Raw genomic sequence first — 23,675 nt, 5'->3', positions numbered from 1 at the left:
TTAACTTCTTTGATCCAGTAGTGCAGCTGGAGCAATCTTTGTAATCATTCTGAAATAGCTTTAAGAAACCAAACAGCACATGCACAATGAAAAATAGATTCTCGGTGCTTGTTATCTTTTGTATGGTTTTTATATTTTTACCAGAATATAGATTTTCAAAAAATGTTACTGGCTTCCACCCCTGAGAAGGAGCTTGCACAGACTGAATTGACATGCTTTTTCATCCAGCTTTGCAAAACACTACATTTAACTGATAATAGCTGCAATCACAGTGGAAGGCTTGTAAAACCTGAAATACTAAGATTACAATATAATGAAAACTAAGGAACAAATACTCATCAGGAATCAGTTTTAAAACCTACAAATTAAATTCTTTAAATATTTTTTGACTGAATGACACAATAAAGAACTAGAAAGTGAATTTGAAATTAATCTTTATACCCAACAAGGGAAGGGACACAGAGAGCATGAAGAACCATTAGGAAGAGGAAAAGTTTTGTATCTGAAGAAATCCGTCACTTAAAAGTACATCCTGCACTCTGTTTCTTGTATCTTCATGTGCCTCTGCAAAATTACATCCCAGCTGACTTTTTCTAATACAAATTCTCCTTCCTCAGTCCTCATGACACATCTTCCTACTTAATCAGGTCTATTTCTTCTACTGTCCTTTAGCATTCACTTCTTTTCTTCACATGGGATGTCAATGATTTCTTCCAATACGTAGCAAAACACATGACCAATTCTTCTGTGCTGTCTCTGCATTCTCTTTATACATTTTTCTCCCCTTGCCCCTGTCATGGATGCAGAATTTTCTTACTGGATCTCTTCCTCAACTGTTTTATTTGCCTAAGTGATCGTATGCTATCTTCTCACCTCCCTTTCCCCCCATGCCTCTTTCCTTATTTTTACCTCTAGCCACCTGGTCGTCACTGACTCTTTTCCCAGATCATAGAAACATGATTCAGCATATCCCTTTAGAAAGTAGCACAGAACCTTTAGTCTTGCTCTCATCAGGTCTGCATCTACAGCCACATCTCCTTTCTCTTTTCCATCTCTGAATGGAACACATTGTTTTAAGTAAATTTCTTGAGTTCTTGTTTTCCAATTACATTTCAAACCCTTTCCAAACAACTATCTTTCCCTTTTTGCATTCGGATGAAACTACTCCTGCCAGTCTTGAATGATTTCTTAAAATTTCAAAAGTACACTGTTCTTCTTTGCTTTGCTACAATTAATGATGCTCTAATATGTTACTTCCCTTAGTTCCCACAGTTCATCCCCTCTCAATTTTTTTCTCTCTCTAACCTTTCATTCAAAACATGCTCTGGTAGATTCTCATTTTCTGCCCACCCAGTTAACTGTGATGGTCCCACAGGGCTGTAGTACTGTCTCCTCTATTGCTATCCCTCAGACATCATCCCTTCATCAACAGCACATGAAAGCATTATCCCCTCTGCAATAAAAACTCCCTCTCGTCTCCCCTGTCTCCTCCTGCCTACACTAAAACCTCTTTCTTTGGCACCTTCTTGTGAATCACCAATCTCAACTCAGTATTTCCCTCCAAGACCTTTCTTCTGCTTCTTCTCCCAGCCATGTGGATCATGCATGTCATTCAGACCTGCTATTTGGGCACGCCATTTAATTCAGGCTTCATATTAGGTCCACTTTTTTTGTGACTTGAGCATGTTTTCTATTTCACATCTCTACCCTATCTGTCCACCCACACAGCTTATTGTTTGTCCACTCTCTCACCATCTCAGATGCCAGCTACTGAAGTGCTTGTCTCCAGCCCTGGCAATTTACCTACCCTAACCCCTTCCAGGATACTGTAGGAAAGGTAAGTTTCATAGACTTTCAATTTGGCTGTGTCATCTTTCTCCATACATCAGTAAAAATCTATACTCTCTTTTATCCAGTTGTACATAATTAATCTTTAATTTCCAGTATTTTAGCAGTTGTTCCTTATCACATCTATCTTCTCATACTCAAGACTGAAAGATCAGCTCCTGCTGCTCATCAGACTTGCCCCATCATCCACTTGATAAATTTTTAGTGAGTACCTCATGTTTTTTCCTCTAATACTTGAAGAGAGCTCTCCAGAAATATTCACAAAGCTATCTTATTTTCTTTCTTCAAATCTCCCCTTAGTACTCTCCTGTGTTCAGGATGTTCCCAACCCAGTATTGTAACTATCTCCTGTCATGTGGAACATTTCTTAATTCTCCTGTGTTTTCCTCTGTGGACTCGTATGTCATCTCATGATTTAGAGTCTGTGTGTTTGGAACAGAGGTTGTATTTTTCTTCTGTATTTCACCAGAGTGTAGCACAGTGAAATCCTGCTCTGTGATTACAATTTCTGTGTATTCATATGATAAAACAAAACTATCATGAGTATCAGAATTAATGCTTAGGATTGGTATTTAGAAAAATGTTAAGGAAGGTTAAGATTTAGAGCAATCTTAAACAGATTTCCAGCAATAGAAATTATGACTGCTCACACACTATATCTAAGAGGGCGCTTTTTTTGTGCCTGATATCATTGGGAAGCTGGAAGAAGAAATAATGTCAGGGAACGGTACATAAGGAATCCTTAAAAATTAAAACAAGGAAGCTTAATCCACACTTTCTGTTTACTAAACACTTATTGGCAAGAAGGAACATAATTATGTTTTCCCTATAGGTCAACCATATGTCAAGGTTTAGTTTTACAAGGCTTAACGAAGGCAAAATCTGATGCTGCAGCTATTTCTGCCAAAAAGGATTTGTTGATTTATTGTGCTCCAGTACTCCAAAAGCTAATGCAGTTTATTGCACTGAGGGACTCTTTAAAATAGGCATGGGATGAATCCATGATGGATATCTGTCTTCACGGTCATTTAAGTTACATTGAACCCACTTATGATCTCAGCAGGTTGAAGCCCTTAGCGTGACTATTACCATTACTCATAAAATATATAACCACAATGACAACAAGAGGTATGATGTATCCTTAATGAGCTAATTTTTGATGGTGGAGTGATTGAGAGCAGCCCCTGCATTCCAGGTTGCCCAGAGGAATGGTGACTGCTGTTCAACTAAAGATACATCTCTGAAGCAAAAATATATGTTGAAAATTCCCATCTGCAAAATAGCTTTTCTTGATGCCAAGATCTCAAGAACTAGATGATAATTTACTACTATTCTGTAATTGGCTGCTTTGGTTCTGTTGGGTCTCTCAAATACCTATTGATATGTTTAATTATTAAGAGATATTTTGGTGATTGTTTAATATTGGTGGCATGTCTGAAAACATTTTTTTGAAAGCTGAAGTTGTTAACTTATCTTGTAAGTATCTTGTAAATTGCCAGGTATAAGGTATCTTATAAATTGCCAAACAAGCAAGCAGAAAGCACTGAACTTACAACAATGCTTAGGATTGATCCTGCCTTCGGGTTTGTGCACTGAATACACATGTCACGATATTTCACTATGTTAATGATACACAACTCTGTGTGTATATAAATGGATATATGTACCTATACCTGTACCTATATAGGAATAAATCTGTGCTTTTCTGTTTGCTTCTTAACCCTAGAAGAATGTTCAGACAACGCTAAAAAGATGAGCACTTACTGTACCATGGGAAAGGAAGGTGGATATAGAGAAACTTTCTTTTTTATTCACAACTTACATACTAAAAGTGGTCAAAATGGGCAAAGTGGGCAAATAATATTGGAGGCTGACTTCCATGTTGGGAGCCAAAGTCTAAGAAACACAAACAAAAGTCACTGCACAGTAGTCAATAATTTCTTGTTTCTCTGTCAAGTAGGGACTCCTGACTTGTGCTGCTTCTTCCTGAAGGCAGAGAGCAGCTAACAAGCAGAGGAACCAGCTGGCATAGGTAACAAGAAGTTGTTTCTCAAAGATGACTTTGCTTTCTGTGAGGGGCAGCATTTTGGCTGAAGACTAACCTGAGTGAAAGCTGGAAACCAGGAGCAGGGTCATGCTAAACTGGAAAGAATGGGAATCTGGAGAGAAAAAGGTCTTTAAGACATCCTTTCCCACACTACCATTTAGCAGTCCCTGGAACATATGTATGCCAAGACAGTCTTAAAGATGGCTGTTTCTAAACAACTGCTTTTGCTGAATTCTAAAATGCACCCACTTGAATGAAAGAATGATGGCACTTAATGTATAAAAGCAGTAGTATGGCTATACTGGCCCATACCACCCCAGACTGAACACTATGAATTTTGAATCTCTTTGTGTATCATCACCTTTTCTTTGTGCATGTTCACATGTGTGTGTACGTACAGGCATGTACACCTGTAGCAAAGAAAGAAAGTGGATTGCCATAGAGTTCTCCATTCTTGCCCTAATACATATGAGCACAGTTTTACAGGTATAAATTACCTGTAGGTAGTGCAGAATTAGCAGGTTAAAAGAAAGGGTTTTTTTCTGAGATTTTCTCACATGTAGGTGAGAAGGGGATCAAGACTATTACGCAAATCTCAAACTCATTTTTTGCTAATGAAGAAAGAAGGAATACTGTATTTCTCTTAATGCAAATTACATGGATTTTGCAATACAAAGTGTCATTCATTTACATTAAAAGTCACGGTTCAAAGGAATTGTGGTAAAACGTATAAATCTGGAATATTATCTGATAAAATCAGAGCCAATTGTGCTGAAATGTTTCTGGATACAGTACAGCAGCAAACATACATGACCCCTCCACAATACAGCAACCCATGACAGTTATTCACATGGAAAAAAACCAAAGGGAAGACTGCTTATCCATGTCAATTGTCAATCAACACGCACATTTATCAGTGTACATAAAGAGAAGTAAAAAAACCATCCAAATTCTCTTCTTTAATACTGCCACAATGAAAATAAAGATGGTTTTGATATTGATGAAATATCATTCAACGAAAGATTCTTCCCTGAAGTAATAGTTCAAGCAGAGAATGTAATGAGGAATCTTAGTTTCTATTGTTTATTATAGTCAAACCCAAACTGTAGTCTAAACCAATTTAAAAAATAATATGCTGTAGTTGCATGCATAATAATGAGTCAAGTTAGCGTGCTATATCATTTGGTATGCAGAACAAGTTCACTGAAGCTGAGAGTGAAACTTGCTTAAATATGAAAGCATCATGATTGAAAGCAAAAAAGGGTGCAGGGAAGATAGACAATAAACAAAGCAAAGGGAAGAAAAAGGGAAGACAAGACAGGAGGAAGAAGAATAGGTCTATAGAACACAAGTATATTTTACCTGTCATCCTCTTTCCCTTCCTCAGCTTGGTGGTCTTGAGCTTTTTCATCATGCCCTGATCCATTGATTTCCTCTTTATCACAGTTCTTTGTCACCTCTTGCCCTTCCCCTTTTTCATTAACTTCTTGCTCCTTTGCTTTTTCCTCCTCCTCCTCCTCTTTTTCTTCCTCCTCAGGAAATACTCCATCTTGTTCATCCCCTTCCAGCCCTCCCTCTTTTTTCCCTTCTATATCCCTTGTCCCTCTGAAGTCAACAAAAATTGAAACAGGCATGCAAAAAGAAAAAAGAAAATAATAAATTAAAATTAAGGTCATGGAGAAGAGAATGCATGAACTCACAAGAAAGGAAATGCAAAAAAAATTAAATAAAAGCTAAAAGATGGAAGCAGTCATAAGTTAAACAATGCTGGCTAAGACTCCAGCCTACACTAGAGAAACTTAGCATGTTTTATTAGGACAGTCTCTAAGTCCATCTCAAATAAAAGTTGCATGGCAATACATCACATTTAGAAATGTATACATAACTGTATGACAGAAACAATGTGGCCCTAACAATGCTCATATAAGCAGATATTTAAACACACTTTTCAAACACACCACTTCTCTCAAGAGGACAATTTTCTGAGAATTAATATAGGCTGACATCGAGTTTTGCTGAGAGATGCAGGTGGGTTACACCTTCCAAGAAAAATGATCTTTCATTCCTCTACAGCCAAAGCTCTTCTGAGTGTGCACAGAGCACAGGCAAAGGAGATGCTGCGTTTTGCTCACAGATACACTATGTACATCTTGTTAAAAAGTAGTTCAATGGTTGCACACCTACAGTTAAATTGGACTAGTGTAAGTACTAAATAAATTGAATTGGTCTGTGTAAGTATTAAATAAGACTTCTCTAAAAGTTCAGCAGCTCTAGTTTAAAAGGAAATTAAGATGCCTCTGACATTGCTGGCACAAATTTTCAATTTAAACTGTCTTTTCAGCCAATAAGTATTTTACAAAATGGTTTTCAGAAAGTGCAAATCTAAGTGTGTCTAATGCTTGTTGACAGCATATGTTTGTTATTTTAGTGTATGTTAGTATAACCCAAGATCACAAAACTTGGCTAAAAACAAATATCATGAAGACTTCAAAAAGCATTAGATGAAGAAGACACTTAAACCAGTATTTTGCAAATTCCCTAAAATCTCAACCTAGACAAAATATTAATTTCAAATACAAATATCGACAAATATTAAGTTACTTAAATTACATGGCTATGGCTGGCACTACAGCTCCTTGTGCTCACCTTATTTTCTTGTTTCCTCTTGGACGCTCTGACTGGACGGACATGTAGCTTGTGCTGCTGAAACGTGAAGCACTGCTTGTCCGTGACACAGCGGAGACATCACTGACATCGCTATCTGAAGACTTATTGGAAACATTGTCTGAGCCTCGCTGAGCCTCCCGTCCTGACCGATACTGTAAGAGGAAAGGAACAAAGATACAGATGTTGTCAGTGACATTTTACCACAATCAGCTATGGAGCTGGTCCCTGATGCTATCTAAACTGCCTTTGCCGCCAGACTGCCTGAATTTTTATAATGAGGTTTTTAAGTGCTACAGAATACAAGTAATGTCTTGGTTTCTATTATTTTTACTCTGCTTTGCTATCCCATTCAAGATATTAGCTCCTCAGCTTCATCCATAGTGTGACTTGTACAAAACTTCCAGCTCTTCCAAAGGTTTCACAAACTTTAGCAGACATTAAACCATCATAGAATATTCTTACCACAACTGTTTCACCAGTGCAGAAAGCAAAAAAGAGAGACTTAGTGACTTGCCCATGATAACTGAGCTCACGAAAGGTTGAACAGCGGACAGAATGTGCTTCATGCTATCTATAAAATACATGTCTCTTTTAGGGCCTAGCCTATTTACAAGAACTTTTAATTGACAAATCTTAACATTATTTTATTTTTTTTTAAGTAAACAGACAGATGAGATTATCAAATCAAAAGACAAAGCAATGTAGCTGTGCAAACAAACCCCACATCTTGCTGAACTGCTGGGCTGGGAAGTCTGAAAGGATGGGGTGGGACTAGAGATAGTTTGTACTGACAATGCACAAATGCCTCAGAAACTAAAAAATTACAATAGTATTTGAGCTTGTTAATAGTATATTCCAAACACAGAACTGTCAGGTGACTGGTGATCAGTAGTAAGCCCATAAAACATAAAGCAGTGTTGTGCAGAGCTATTCAAGTTAGATCTGAACAAAATATTATGGCTATTTGTTCTTGTTACAGAAGTTAGCTCTAAATTAATGCTAAGTCTGTGCCACTCTGCATTGGACTGTGTGCTGATATAATAAAGAGCAGAAAGATATTTTTCCCTCTCCTCTTCATATACAAACATTTCTGTGTATACAGACAATCTTTTCAGAAAAATAGTACTGCAAGACATTGTCAATGATCACCAGGTAATTGTTTGGCTGACATGGAAAGAAGACAGTATGGAATGATGTGAAGAGCAGCACAGACAGGACTGAAAGAAAACAATGGAAGAAAATAATCTTCATAATACATCAGTAGCTTGAACTCTTGGGGATAGCAACATTGGACTCTGCCACTTGGAGAAAATAATTCATAATGAAAAGTGGCAGACGTGTACTCCTGCAGAAGAGAAGGGTGTCCAAGTTTGGCTATCAAATTTGTCCCTTTTTTATAGTTTTAAAATAACTGCCTTTCATGAAGCACACAGAGCATTTGCTTCTGTTCTCTTGCAAGGAATGTTACACTGCGAAATATTCTGAAAGACTGTGCAGTGTCTAAATAGCATTTCAGAATAGCACTTGAGTGCCTATTTACCATAAATGAATTTTACACTTAGAAATAGTACGTTATTTTGCCCATTTTAAGACATGGAAATAAAACAAAGACAAGAAAAAATACTTGTGCAGGTTACACTGGACATCTGTTGCAGACAGTGCCCAAGCAGAGCCTGAACTACATGCTTATGTGAAATGGTTGCCCATGCTGCAGCTGGGTTCCCGATCTGTACGAATTTACAGTATTTGTGTTCATTGACAAACCACTCAAGCCCTCCCCAGCCGTTAAGTGTGAGAGTGCACTTAGCCAGCCATAAACTCACAGACTATCTCTGTGATTACAACGTTTAAATATTGTACTATTTACTGTTTTTATTGATGCTATTAATATTTTTGCTTGATAAAGAAGACAGTACATATTATTATTGATAGATTAATTTGGGGACATAAAAACAATGATTAAACAGCTGTCCTGATCATCAGAGATAATTGAACATTATACCAGAATAAAAGGATTGTTCTTTTTCAGCAACTCCTTTTAAAAGAGCAACTAAGTAGCCCTTTGGAGAACAAAAAAATAACTATGCGTAGTGAGATGTGTATATATTGAGTCCTATCTATTTAGTTTCATCCACCTAACCCTCCCTAGAATAACTCTGCATTGAAGACAAAGTTATGAGTGTAGTTTGGGTTGATTTAGCCTAAAATTACCACAATGGGAAGTACAGTCTGGTGTATTGGGCTACCACAACGCACTACAGAAGGGGTAGAGCAGAGCTGCCTTCAGGCCTTCAGTATTTGCTGAGGCTCCCAAGCAGATGTACTTGCTGTGCCAAACCCTGTCCTGCCAAGGCTGCGCTGCTACTGCCTCCCAACAGAGCTAATGTACAGCCAAGCTGTATGTGCCTGTATCAACAGCTGTCATACTGACAGTGGCTACTGGCCTCAGAAGAGACACGCCGCCAGCATTACAGATGTAATGCAGGTATCTGTTGCGGAAACGAGATAGATCATAGTGTAAATCATTGATGGAATCGCTAATTACATTCCAGTTAGGGGATAGATAATTACTTGTGGTGATTCAGAGAATAAAAAACCTCAACCTGCAGATCCCACACTGAGCTTACCAAGCAGTCCATGAAAAGGAGCCCTTCTAAATTAAATACATGCAAGCAACATGAAGCAGCAAACAGTATCAGCATTTCACAAAGTTATTCTAAAGAGTCATTCTGCAGCGCACTGAAAATTTCAAAAACCTATGGTTTTCATTTTGTCTGTTTCATTTCCACACCTGCAGAACATCAGTTCTTAAAATACATTTTTCATAGGAACATGTATATAACAAATCAGACATTTTCATAAATAAAACAACCTTATTGTATTTTCTTTAAAGCTAATGCAATAGTAACAATATTGTGATATATGGTGAAAACTGAGAATCGCTATGGCAAAAAAAGCAACTTAAAGGTAAATAATTTCAGAAATATAATGTGAAAAAAAGATCATCAGATCATTACCTTGTCTCTTTTTTCTCAGTTGTATGTAAAGGTACTTCCCATCAAATGTTTTCAATTGGGTCAGATGGCACAGAAATATTATTTGACCCTTACTATTTCGGGATGTTTTAGATTTGAAATTGGGAAAGTTAACTGATCCCTTCATTAAATGTCTTAACATACAATATTTGGGGGTTTTGTATTTACACAATTTCTGAGTTACAGTCTCAGCATCTGCTAGCTGCCTACCAAAGTAACATCTAGAAACTTAAACTAAATTGTCTTTCTTGCTGGACAAAGCTCATATTCATCCATTAACTCTGCTCCAAATTGCTCTTTATTCTACTGCTAAGGTCTACTTTTGACCTTATATCTGACTTAATTTTGTTTAGGAAACGGATTATAATAGTAAGCGTACTGCATGTTAGTGTTTCAGTAACTGCAGCACAGAAGAAAAAAGGAAACATACTGCTTGTCTGACAGAAGCCATGCTGGCATTTCAGTTTTACATTTGTTTCTTAAACTGCAATTCTATATAAGGCAGTTTCTGAAGTGCTCCTTTGCTTTCTGCCTCAAAAGTAAAATGGCACTTCCATTGTGTGAAAATTGATTTCTAAAAAGTATTCATTTCTTTCATGTCATATACTCTCATTGTAAAATGCAACCATTTTTGCACAATTTTGCATGACTCTTTCTTCTGTTTTTGTGTGGCTAAAGGTGCCCCAAGGCATTACATCTTCACATATTTCATATACTTGTTTTCTTCCTCCAAATTTCACTTTTTTTTTTCTAAATGTCACCAACATATCATAAGATCAACTATTAGACTGAAAAGTCATTATTAACCAAGTGTTATCCACTCATTATATCTGAAACACTGCTACCATTTCCCATCCCTCTCCACTGCTGTCCCTCCGTACCATGATGTATGAGTTTGCATCATCTGAATGCGCACTGCTGGGGAACTGCAGCCTGTGGGGCTGGATCCTGTCTGTAGCATGGCCACAGGTTTGGATCATCAGATCCAGCAACTACCCTGTATGCCCCAGTTTCCCTCAGAAGAAAAGATGAGCATGAGGACAGTAAGGGAGCCTCATGTGTGTTGATAGCTCCCCTGGTTTGGACAATCAGGAGTACCAGGCTGTGGTGAAGTGTACCTGCCTACTACGCAGGTTAATTAAATTTCTTTTTATTTTTTTTTCTCTTTTTGTTTTTAAATAACAGCCATGGCAGTAGAAGAATTATATCCTGGCTTTCCCCATGCTGGAAATATATGTCTCTTTTATTGGAGTAAGGTTAAATTTTCATTTCCAACCCAATCAAGACTCATATAATTTAGGCAGCATTCTGAACTTTATGACCCATAAAGCAGTAAATGTACCCAGCCTCTTCAAGCTGTTTCAACAATAGGAACTCTGCTGCAGGCAGAGGGGTTGATTAAAAGCCGCTTTTTTATTTTTAATAGTAAGATGATTTTGTCCTATTTTTCTGTGTTGAAGAATGGGATAAATTTCATTCTTATGGATTCTATCAAATAAGTTTTAAAGTTTCGAAAAGCCCATTCCTCTGCATTAGTAAAATAATTATCTGGAGACCCTAACAAAGTGACACGTACGTGTTTGTGCCAATACCTTGTAACTGCAATAGATTACTTTCCTGTAGTGACAAATTCAAGATCATTAAAGCTGAAAAACAGATACCTGCTCTGCTTCCTAATACAACAACCTCTGCAAATGTTTTGAACTCTTTGTGAACTACCACTGTATAACTGAGAGGCCACATAGAGCTACAACTACTCTGATACTTATTTCTCAAAAGAAATTGTTTTGGAACTTCTAATACAAAGGGAGTTTTAAAGTGATTCATATTGCTTTAATCTATTGTTACCAGTCTTCCATTTTGGAATATACAGTCATGCAGTTGTCCAGGCAATTGAAATTGTTGGTGATTTCCAACCGTCTTTCTATTTTATTTTCTTTTTATTTTTTAATTAAATAGACTACTCATCAGTTTTTGTTTGCTAGCATTTACATAGGAACATGCAAATCTGTTCAATGTTTTTACCGATCAAAATGTTGGGAAGATGTTTCAGACAATTGTCCATTGTGCTACTACAAGAAGATTAAAGAACCATTCTGGACTGTTTCAATAGTTCTTTGCCTCACTGACAAAAGCTCTCGAGCAGCCAGGGCACAGCAATTGTATGAAATGTTCTGTAATTTCAACTGTAGCTTTTGGTGCAAGTTCACAGCCTCTAAAGGCATTGCAAATTTTAGTTACCACACATAATTTGAATGAATGTTATTGTATTGTTTGATTCTTTCTAAAACCTTTGCTAATGGCTGCCTAATGAAGTCTGCCATTAAAAATTAAACCAAATACTTACTAATATTTACAACAATAACATTACATTTATGTAAAGCAAAAGATTCTAAGTAATTTTTACAAAATACCATATACAAATAATACGTAGAAAGATCATATGTTTATCTGTAGCCTGCATACACACAAACCCAAAATGAAGGCTATGATGAATGTAATTCATACTTAGCCAACTCAATAATCTGTGCTTACATTTGTCAATCTTGCCAGACTCCATCAAGGCAACTGAGGTACAGCTAGCCAGGTCAGACTCTGCCAGCCCTGCTTTAGCTATCAGCTGCACATGGCATCCATCAATCCCTTGGGAGACTTAAAGACTGACCAGGGAGATTAATTCTTGCACTGCTCTAGTATTAGGTATATAATAAGCTCCACAGTTGCCTTGGACTTCTCAATGTGGAGCTGCAACCAGTTCTAGCTCAGACTCATTCTTGGCTGATGATCCTGAATTTTGCTTTGTAGTCCTGGATCCTATCCTATCTTCCTCCTTTTTAATCCTAATTCTTGGATCCTGCTTTCTTAGACCAATATTTTGCTTCTGATGAGTCCCATTGGCATTGTTCCAACCCTGTTCTCCCTTCAGCCAGTTCTTGCTTTGCATTAGGCACCCCTTGATCACCTGACCCTGGCCCTGCTGTGCCTTTCTTGGCATTCTTGTCTTGCATTAGTGTAAAAGAGATCAATACACATGGTGTTGCTACTTCTGAGCAGTAGGGTGCCTGAACCAGTAAATCTAGCTGGATGTACAGTGGTTCCCTGTACATCCATTCCTTACTCCCATTCCTTATCCAATGTAATCTCTTCCCATTATTCAGAACATTCCAATATACTTCTACCTTGAAGAAAAAGAATTGACTGTAATCTGATTTGCAAAACCCTCCTTCTAAACCATCCTAATCTCCAGTAAAGTTATGCTACCAATTCAAACATGTTGGTAAAAATGAACATCCATATTTCTACTGAACATGTGAAAAAAACCTACTTCAAATGTCATCACATCTTTCCCTTAGTGGTTTGGTGCCATCTGTTTATCCATTTCACTAACCAGTGCTCACATATACAGTCTTACAAAGGAGCTTCTAAAACTTGATTTCACTATGGGACTAAGCCATGTTGCAAACAGCATCCTACTGATAAATCAGTAAATGAAAACTGAACAATGAGAAAAATCAAGCAAGTCAGCAGTAGGCCCTTGCAGCGAGGAAAGGCAGCCTTGGTTGTACTGACTGGAACATAACTAGATCAAGGGGGAGATTATTCCCCTTTACTCAACAGTCATTAGATCACATCTAGAATATTGTATCCAGTTTTGAAACCCAAAGTACAACGACATCAATAAACTAGAAGGAGTTTATTGGAGGGCCACTGAGATGGCTGGGGGAGCTGGGCTTGTGCTGCCTGGAGAAGTGATGGCTTTGGGAGTATGTAACAGCAACCTGCCAGGCCATACAGGGAGGATGTCAAAAAGACAGAGCCAAGCAATTCACAGCAGTTCTGACTGGTGTAAGAAGGCACATTTTTACCATAGGTACAGTGAAGCAGTGGATCCAATTGCCCAGAGAAGTTGTGCAGTTTTCATCCTTGAATGTTTTTAAGACCTGACCAGATAAAGCCCTGAGTAGCCTGTACTGATCTCACAGCTGACCCTTCTTTAAGCTGGCGGTTGGACTAGACAGCTCCTGAGGTCCCCTCCAACCCAAATTACTCTGTCATCCTATGGGTCAAGTTGATCCAGGAGCTGAAGAAGAAACTGCAATGGCAGCAGTAATGCAGAAGTCACCAATAGATCACTGTCTAAGGACAACTGGAAACCTAGAGGGAGATAGTCCGGAGGCAAGCCAAATCAAAAGACAAAAAATCAACTGTTTCACCTATGTTGGCGTATGGTGCAATTTTTTTAAGAACTCCTTAAGTGCACAATATGAAATAAATATAGCATAGCACTACAAAATATTCTGGGATTACATCAAGGAGAATTTATAGGACCTGCAAATATTTTGTAAAGTAAAAAGCAGTAAGACAGCTCTTCAGAAGTATTTGGGTCTTTTAGTGAGCTTGAGAATTAGCTTGTCAACAAATTTGTCTTCCTACAAAAAAATCTGTTCCTGCAGCCAGTTTCAAAACATGAAGTAGCCTCTTGTTCTGATGTTCTTTTTCATACAATATGACTTTTGGAAGATCAAGATAACCTCTAATTTCAGCTGCACTGGTATCTGTTCTGAAATCAAGGTGTTACTGATGCAGAATTAATTCACAAAGATAGTTTTATCCAGCCTAGGGAACTAAGTGTTCTTATTTAATCTTACTTTAAGTCAGGACCAAATTTTACAAATTTTGAAAGGAGAGAGAACTGCAAACTTTCTGCTGAGGTATATAAAGTTGCCATATTATTCCAAAGACTGTTCAAAATCACAAAGACACTGTTTAAAATCTCGTGTCTCGTATGAAAAACACAGTGGGTAAAAAACTGTTGTTTAAGGTAAAGTAAAAGACAAAACAACACAGGAACAAATCTAAGCATCACCTCAAAAAAATTCTTAAAAGGCAGTCCAAGATGTGTTACACACTGGAGTGAAAATATAAAGTTTATAATGGCCAAGCAGGTGCCTCATAATATCTCATCAAAAGCTATCTTAAAGTCACTACTCATAGAGAGAGCTTCTACTCCAAATCATCAAGTCATTGGAACAGGACTCTGGGACATGACATTTCCTAATAACAAATGGCTACCACCACTGGCCTGTGTCCTTCAGTAGTATGCCTCATGTACTGTATAGCTAGACATCTACTTTAAAAATGAAGATTACTAATTTCTATTATCTATCAAGGAAAGTAACTAAGATTTTTAACAAGAGTTTTCATAGTCTGAATATTAAAGTAAAATTATCTTTTCCATGGTTCTAGTTGATTCTGACAGATTAAGTGAGGTAGAAGAAAGATCCAGATATATATAGCATATGGCTCGGGTGCAACAGCTATAACTGACTAAAAATTGAAATTAATAGAAAATCTTATGTGTCCTGTGGATGGACTTCACCTTGTTACAAGATCTGATGATTCCAACATACCTTAACAAGTTATAGGTGAACCATAGAATGCTCTCATGTAGCCAGAATATTCCCAACAATTTTTGAACAAAAGAAAAGATCTTGAAGAAATATGAGTCTGTATAATATGAAGTTAAATAAATAAATTCTTCAAAAGAACAACCCTTTAATGAGAATTAAAGGTAGAATCAGTCCCCTTTTTCTGACATGAAAGTAATTCAGAAAAGCAGTCAAAACAAAATAAAACAAAGCTTTTTCTAAGACTTACTTGAAACATTTGCTGCCCAAATTCCCCTTCATACTGCTGACCAGATTTTTAACTATTAGTTAAAACAAGGCAGAGTCAGTCACCAAGTTTCACTTTAGAGAAACAGGTCCACAGACTGGCTTTGTGATGGTGGGTAATAAACTCTTGATGTAGATCTTCTCAAACTTCCTAGCATCTTTTTAACTGCCACACATTAACGCTTTGACTGTCTTATACAGAACGAAGAAAATCTATTTAAAATAGAAATCAGCAATAATTTAGCACTCCAGAACACTGTGCAAGTCTCCTGAAGACGCATCATCATGGACACTCTTCATTGTAAAATATCTGAGCTGTTCAAATCAGGATGATTACAAAAATGCAGGTGTCCAGGGCTTCAGAATCTAATGTGCAACTGCATTTAACAGTATCACCAGTGCTTTATCTCCTGGGGAACTCCAGCTTGTTTGTTATGACGAACTGGTGATCCCGACTACAGTTAACTCACTTGTTCAGTAGGTTCAGTTTCAGTAATAACTCTTAATTCTGTTTCTGGTCCTTCTTGGTCTTCTAACTCTAGTGAATACTACTTATGTTGGATAAACAGAATCAAAGTGTGCTTCCTATATTTGTTCCTGCTCCTCAAGTGGCTCACATGCCACTTCTGTCACCACTACACTCAACATCTCTTGTACTTCATACAGTCCTGCCATCCAGGCAGCAGCCTATTCTTTAAAGAGGGCAGCAAGGAAGGATTTCTGTTTTAAGAAATCCTCTCTTGTCTCTCATTATTCTACGTAATTTGGGCTTCTTTGAGACGTTACTTTGGAAACACAACCTAGGAAGTTAAACAATATGCACTTTAAAGAGTTCTCATTTAACCTGGATTTTAACCTACATTTCCATAATTTGTTTTTAATCTTTGGGTCTCTCATAAAAACAAAAACAAATAAAAAAGATGGAAAGGCAACCATCTTATCACAGAATTTCTGTTACCATTACACTTTGTTTCAGCTCAAAAGCCTCTTAAGCATTTCAGCATACCTGATGGTTTGAGAACAGAGATATGAACTTCCCTCTTAATCCTACTTTCTCTATGTAACATTTAAATATGACTTTCATCAAATTTGTCCTGAGACACAGCACCTTCAGAAGAATTCATGCTGAAGAGAACAGCTGGATTGACACATGGGCCATCTGATGAGTGCTTATTCCTGTAAGCAGAAGTGCCTAAGGACCATGAGTAACACGATTGCTCAAGAACAGGATATAAATATATCTTTGTATGATTCCACTTTATAAGTCCTTAAATCCATAGATATCAGAGCATAGCCTCCAAAATCAATCATGATTTGAGGGAAGGTCCTGTAATCTTTTTTCTTAATCTCTTGCTTTCTCTGATTATTAGGACACATCTTGGACAATCCCTGTACAATATATATATGAGCTCAGCTGATAAATTGTCTAAAAATTTTCTGCTGATTCATGTCTAGCTAAAGGGGAAACAAATCTGCAAGATGCAGATACCACTATCTCCTTATCCCTCCGTAGGCAAGTTAAACTGCTTAGAAAACATTAGTTTTCCCTAAAATGTATTTCCTCAGCAGCTTTACCCTTGTTATATTGCAACTAGGGGAAAAAAGGCTGCAGGGAGATCCTGAGCATGCAAACCACTCCTAAGGAATAGAAAAATTCAATTCTTTTGCTCTTTAGATATTGTGCTTCCATTCTCAAAGAGAGAGTAATTAGAAAACATGTTACTTATGTCTGTCATATCGCATTGTAAATACTGTAAGAAATTACCTCTTTGCTTGCTTGTAAGGTTAATTTGAATTAACTTTTACAGAAAATATGCAACAAATTAACATTATTTACAACTTCAACTTCACCACATAAACCAGTTCAACAGCAGAATAACAATATGTAACGTTTCCATAAAAGAAACAAAAAATAATTCAATTGAAACTGTATGAGAAATTTAGATCATTTCATAAGACAATTATCTATTTTGGAACTATTCTGGAGTCAAAAATTTCTGTGACCATTTTTGAAGATCTTTAATGTCTATGAATTATTAGAACCCTTGAAGTTATTTTCATTTTACAGGTGTTTCCTTAGCATAGCATTACTTAAATTTATGTGACTAGAAACTAGCTTAGAAGTAGGAAAGGAGACATTTCTAACTTCATCCTAAAAACGCCCTAGTTACTTCTTTACAATTCTCAAAACTGAAAGTCAGCTTGTTTACCAGAAGAGAATTTACATTATCATCTCTTAGATACAGAAAACTATGCCACAGTATTTTGAATTTTGGTTTTAGAAAATCATATTCAAACTAAGTAAAGTGCAGATATTATTCATTAGCTAGTTGCTTCAGATTAAACTGAGGAGTATGCAAAACACTAGAATTGTTTTTTACCTGATGACATATGTCACTCAAGAGAGAACCAGGATGATGCATCCTGGTTCTCTGAAATTTAATGGATCTAAGATACTCTATATGAGGAAATGAATATAACATTTTTTGAAGATTTTACATAGTTTGAAGAAAAAAGATATGCCAGATAAATTTTGTTGTGATAACACAAGTTGAACTTCATGGCAAAATTGTGTATGTTTGGATGTTAAGGTAGATGACTTTTTTTCCTTAACATAAACTGACTCTGGAAGAAACACAATTCCAAACTTCTTTTCAGCATCATACTTAAGGTTATTAAATGGAAAATCTATATATATTCAAGGCAAACACCTAGGACAATATACTCTTTTAGGGGGAAAATAAGAGGGTTTTTTTATGCAGACTTTATCTGATAATTTTGTCTAAATGTCATTTTCAACTATCTTTGAATACTACTAGTAGACTACGTTTGCTGCAATAATTTAACCATTCTACTTCTTGTATTATGAAAATGAACATCATTACATCATGGGTACATCATCACTCTGTTCAGAAGTAAGGATTAAATTTTCAAAACTGCTTTTTAATTTTTTTTTTCTTGTTATTTCCCGTAATTATTAGCTGATTCCAGACTGTCAGTGAACTCTTTGGTAAAACAATGATTTCCGTCTGCAGGAGGAGGAGAATATTCCTTCTGATGTATTACTAAAGAAAATATTATATTGCCTAACACTAAATCAGTATTAATTCTTGTAACCAAAGACTTTACTGCCAAAAAAAGACAGTCAGAAATACAATAGGTTAGAAGGGCTACAGAGGTAATTTCATGTTTTAGTAACATTCTCACTACAAGTATTGCTGAAGGCTTTACAAAGGAAACCTCCCTATGCTGAGACCACAAGGTCCTGACCCTACTTTGGTTAGCTTCATTGTGCAGAACCAGCTTTTACAGAATAATTGTGGTGTGCTACATATCCATCCAAATCCTTTATATATACTACTTGCAATACAGATGCTTGAAGTCACAGTTCTATTCACTAAAATTAACTGCAAGAAATTATGTAGTTAAGATACTGAAAAAAAAAAAAAAAAAAGAATTAAAAAAATGCAGTGCCTTGGGGAAATCTGATAGAGATACACAGTTTTTTTCTTGCATGACAGATGGCAAAAATCCTCAAAACCACAAATCTGTTGTTTAGGAAAAGGTTGATAAACTGTCAGAATTTCCACTGATAACTTTGGGGCTGCTATCAAAGAAAATCAACCCATTTAATAAAAAAGAAGCACTACCAGAGACCAAACTGAAGAAAAGATACACAGTGCTAAAACCACAAGCCTCATCATTACAGTCAGAATTATAAATGATAACAGTAAACTCTGGGCGAATCCTCCACCTAAGGCATGCCCTGCTAAACGATGGGGAGCAGCTCTCTGGTGGCTGTCCCAGGAGGACCCTTCCCAAGCTGCTGCAGTACAGGAGAGCTGGGCTGGGCAGGAGGCACGGGGAGCAAGGGGCCAGCCAGCTCTCCTGCCCCTGAGTCTGGGGATGCTTGGTGGCCTCTGAACCAGCCCCCTGAAGCAGACGGACAAAGGTCCTGATTCTTCATTTTGTATCCTACACATTTAAGCAGGCTCCATGCAAGCACTGCACTGGGACTTCAGATCTATCCTTTCTCCTTGCGTAGAGATATTTCAAGGTCAATAGCTTAGCAAATTGATCTAGCAAACATGTTTCCATCTAGCTGGAACCATCTCTCTACCCTTGTTATCTTTCAAATGTGAATAATGTCCTTTTTGTGCCTATTCTGCCTGGCACAGAATTAAGTAGCACAAACTCCAGTCTGGTGTGATACATTTTATCATAGATTATTATTCTCATTTCTTGGAGCTCCCTGACTTGCAGCAATTCAATTAACTTCATATATTCTTTGTTTTTGAATGTCACACTTTGGCACCCAGATATTTAGTACATATTTCCCAGTTAATTTTCTTTTTTATTTTACGTAGTTTTTCTCATTTATTATTAGCATAACATCAGTTTCAGTACATCTTAGATAATCAACTCAAGCACAGTCGCACTATTTTGTACATCAATTGTTATGCAGTTCAATAGCATCATGGAACTTTACATCTTAAATTCAGATAAGAACTGTAAACAGAAATAATTGAGTCTACTATGAAAATATAGCCACTCTGAACCAAAATAGACTAACAGTTTAGTAATTCACATGTCTATACAAAGCAGTTCTGAAAGGAAACTATCTTCTATTACAAAAAGGATAAAAGGATTTAAGATAAATTGCAGTGATTACTCTGGCTGGAAGTTGGTCAAGACAGCACCCAGGTGATTTTAAAACGTGATTAATGGAATGGTTACAATTACTTAATTAAATATGTCTTTGATAAAAATCTTTTTACATACATTTTGATGTATATTTGACATATATGTGCTTGAAAAAATATTTTTTTCTGGAAAATATTTGCTTTCTGCAAAAGATATTTAACTCATTGCTGTAACAGTAAAACTCAAGACTTTGTGTTGCATTTAGTATTTTTTGTGGGGTTTTTTAGGTGGAAAAACATAATTTTCTGTTATTGAAAATCCCTTTTTTTCCAATAAACTCCAATAACTAATGAATATTCAGAGCTAAAATAGACTGATGATTTTATTTTTTTACTTTCAGGAGTAATTTTTTCTCTTTGAAATTAATTGTAAAATTATAAGGTACTTTAACAACATTTTATGATGTATTTAAACTCTGCTTTCTAGATATATGATTAGCAGTAGAAGCTTACACAAAAACTAAGAAAATGGCTGACAACAGAAAGAACCTGCTGAGAGGTAAAGACAGCCATTATCAGACTCCTTTCAGATGTTTATATTTCAGCCATAATCATGATATGTGAATTCAGTGTTTATGTTAACCACAGTATTACATTTAAGAATACCCTAAATAGAGACATGGATACTCAAGATTAATAAATAAATTAGAAAAGCCTCAAAACCAAAATAAATTTAAAGCAAGTTTGAATTAAATGAAAAAGAAAATTACAGCAACAGAAATCTTTTCTGAGAGTTTGAGTATCGCTGACTAAAGAATACTAGAAATCACACCAATCCACAACTGTATTCAAAGTCACTAAATTACTTTTAACCCAGCAGCAAAATACAGTTCGATAAAAATAGAAGTGAAACATGTTTTCTAGATTACTATGTGTTAGAGTTCAAATCTAGAATTCTGAATTTATTTCATCTAGCTACATTTTTAAGTCTTATAATTGAATCTTAAATCCTGTATTTATAAGAACCAGAACTGCAACATCAGCAATTTATTCAACAAATTTTTATATTAAAAATACAATAAAATACTTGACTGAAAATATAAATGCTATCAGCACTATGGGCCAGAAAGACTCTTTCCCTCCCATTGAGTGGTAAAATTCCTTACATATCAAAATAAGCATGATTGATTAGGTAACCTGAGTGCTCACAGGCTGTTGAGAGGGACAGGATCTGTCCTTCCAGACCAGACAGCTGGTTTAGCTCTCAAGTTTCTTGTCCAAAAATAAAATTATTGACTACTCCATAGGAAAGTACAAAAGCCATGGAACAGTCAACAACTAAACAGTTTCTTCATATGGAAAATTTTCTGTTAGCCTAATTGGTGTTTGGTTTATTTACTGAAGCAAAAAGCCTATTGTTGTGAAGGTGGGGAAGAGGAAGATGAAGGGACCCTATAAAACTACTCACAGCTATTCCCATTTATAAGCCTATCAGACTCTACTGATTAGGCTCTTAGTTTTACAGGTATTTTATAGAAATTAATTGCATGGAATATCTGTGTGTGGTACTATCTGTGTTAATTTTTGCCTTCTTAATTATTCTTCAACATAGCTCCATTCTAATTATTTTGTCTTTCCAAGTTTTATCCAGATATCTTAAATTTTAAAATTTAAACTGGTATGTTAAAAAGAAATGTATACAAAACAGATTTCCAATTTCTGCACTGTTTTGAGGGAATATGGATATCTAACCCAGACTCCATTTTTTATTCAATATTTTGACTATTTCTTATTACACCCTTAACAACAGAAGTTGTAAGAAACAATTATAGGATCAAAGAGGTATATTCATAATTATTATAAATTAGCAAATTACTACTGGTCATATTATGATCTTCCCAGAACTCCCAAACTCCAAGCCTAAATTTTCAAAACCAATTGACAATTTGAAACCAACATAAATCAACTACAGCTTATACACAGTAAGAATATCAAAGCTCTCATCATCCTGTTAGCTTGGACGTTTGTTCAGCTCCCCCTCCACTCCCTGCAAGGGTTTCAAGAAGAAAAGTGACAAGTGTTTCTGCTAGCAGTATTTGCTGCTCTTTGTACTGCTCTGTTTTCATTTTTAAGGAGGAGACAAGGGCATTCCCAAAACACCATTAAATCGAATGTTTCAATCAACAACACAGGTCAAAGGATACCACATGTAGCTGTACCAATGACACAACTACTTACTGCAGGTTTCAGAGGAAAAAGGCAGTTCTTGGACACTTTTGCACATTGCAACAAGTCTGAGATTTAAGAAGATCTGCTTCTGATGTATTCAAACTCAATTTCTTCCACCTCCAGTGTTACAGCTCTTACCTTCTGCACATTCTCTCACACAGGTAACCCATAAGGTGGTCTTGATTCATTGCTGAATCAAAGTGTCTCAGTCTGAAGAACTGCAGCTTTTCAGTGTCTGCATGCTCCAAAGGGCATTTCAGTTGCGTCTACAGTACTCAGATAAACAAAGCACATGCTTAACTCTTCTTTTCCACAGCTTAATTTGTTTTGGATTTGCTAACAGGTTAGATCACAAAGTAGCATGCTAGTATGCCTAATACTACTAGTCTCCTACACCAAACACAGAAAATTATGATCATATCTAAAACTAGAATTATGGTTATTGATTAACAGAAACTGCAGCATTACATACATCTGATGATGTAGAAAGTTTCAGTCTTATCTATCATCAATAAGAATCATTAAAGGTGAAGTTGGAAAGTCCTCTTGGGTGTTCTGTGTTATTCTCTCTTTGGTGTACTCTTCTACATTTGGCTAAATAATCTTGTCACCAGTTCTGCAAAAATTTCAGTTTGTATCTGGTCTTTTACCTCTTTTACACCAACTCTGTTCCTTGTTGCTCTAATATACTATATTTCTAATTACTAATTACTGGCTAATTTCTATATTATATAACTGATTTCTCTGCCTTTTAAAGGTCATTATTTTCTCCTAATAAAACAAGTAAAATGAGCCTCATGATACTTTGAGGTTTAAATGTGTGTCAGCGAGTTGCCAGTCTGTTTTACCTTTGTTCCTAATGAAAATAATGATTTTTCACTATTGTAACTCCTATATAAATCCAGCCCCCTTTAGTGTGGCATTCAACACTTTCAGTTGCTCAGACCCTTTTGTAGTGGCTAATATGGCCTGAGTGGATGGAATTCTCTCTTGATTCTACAATGATTTCACATTGTTTGCAAACACTTCTAGGGCTTTACATACAAAAAGCATCTTCTCTCTTCTTCCTCAGTGGCAACAAAGGTTTTCAACTCTCCCCAGTCTATGCACTGGGCACATTCCAGTCAAGGGGCATGGAGAGAGGAATGTCATGATTGCTCACATCCTTTATCTTTTGTTTGTTAGCAGGGATTCCTGAATCTAAGCAGTAGTGGGAATGGCCAGAGGAAGGAGTTACTCGCCAAGCATAGCAGTATTAATTTGATTGCCAGAACTAATGGCAGCAGCACCAAGCAAGAAGCAAGGCAGAGAGGTTCAGAGAGGTTTTAAGACGTAGTCTGGGAAATTACTTCAAAAGCCAGGTCAACCAAGTACAAACAAATTGAATCTAGCATGCTGCTCACTCATCTTCTCTGGGCTCCCACCTTGGCCCTTCCATCTTCAGTGCATCTTGTTTAAACACTTAAGAACTGGGAAGCTTAGTTTTTATGCAAAACAATAAACTAGTCCTAGAAAGATTATTGAAGAAAGT

The 23,675-nt window shown here is 36.5% G+C and overlaps 1 protein-coding gene across 29 annotated transcripts in view; it reads right to left on the bottom strand.

Annotated features, from left to right (window-relative positions):
* The window catches only part of RIMS2 (regulating synaptic membrane exocytosis 2), a 500,034-nt gene that overhangs the window by 72,734 nt on the left and 403,625 nt on the right, over nucleotides 1-23,675 (bottom strand). For 24 of the 29 annotated variants that reach the window (XM_074886112.1, XM_074886130.1, XM_074886137.1 and 21 more), the window contains one exon: nucleotides 6,542-6,714. In XM_074886112.1, coding sequence (XP_074742213.1) covers nucleotides 6,542-6,714 — 173 coding nt within the window. Of the gene's footprint in view, nucleotides 1-5,257; nucleotides 5,501-6,541; nucleotides 6,715-23,675 lie in introns of all 29 variants that reach the window. The other 5 variants (XM_074886104.1, XM_074886094.1, XM_074886121.1 and 2 more) reach the window with 1 other exon arrangement.

Source organism: Strix uralensis, chromosome 1 (assembly GCF_047716275.1).
Source record: "Strix uralensis isolate ZFMK-TIS-50842 chromosome 1, bStrUra1, whole genome shotgun sequence".
NCBI lineage: Eukaryota > Metazoa > Chordata > Aves > Strigiformes > Strigidae > Strix > Strix uralensis.
The sequence above is the reverse complement of the archived record's forward strand: the minus strand, read 5'-3'. Positions and strand labels throughout refer to the sequence as shown.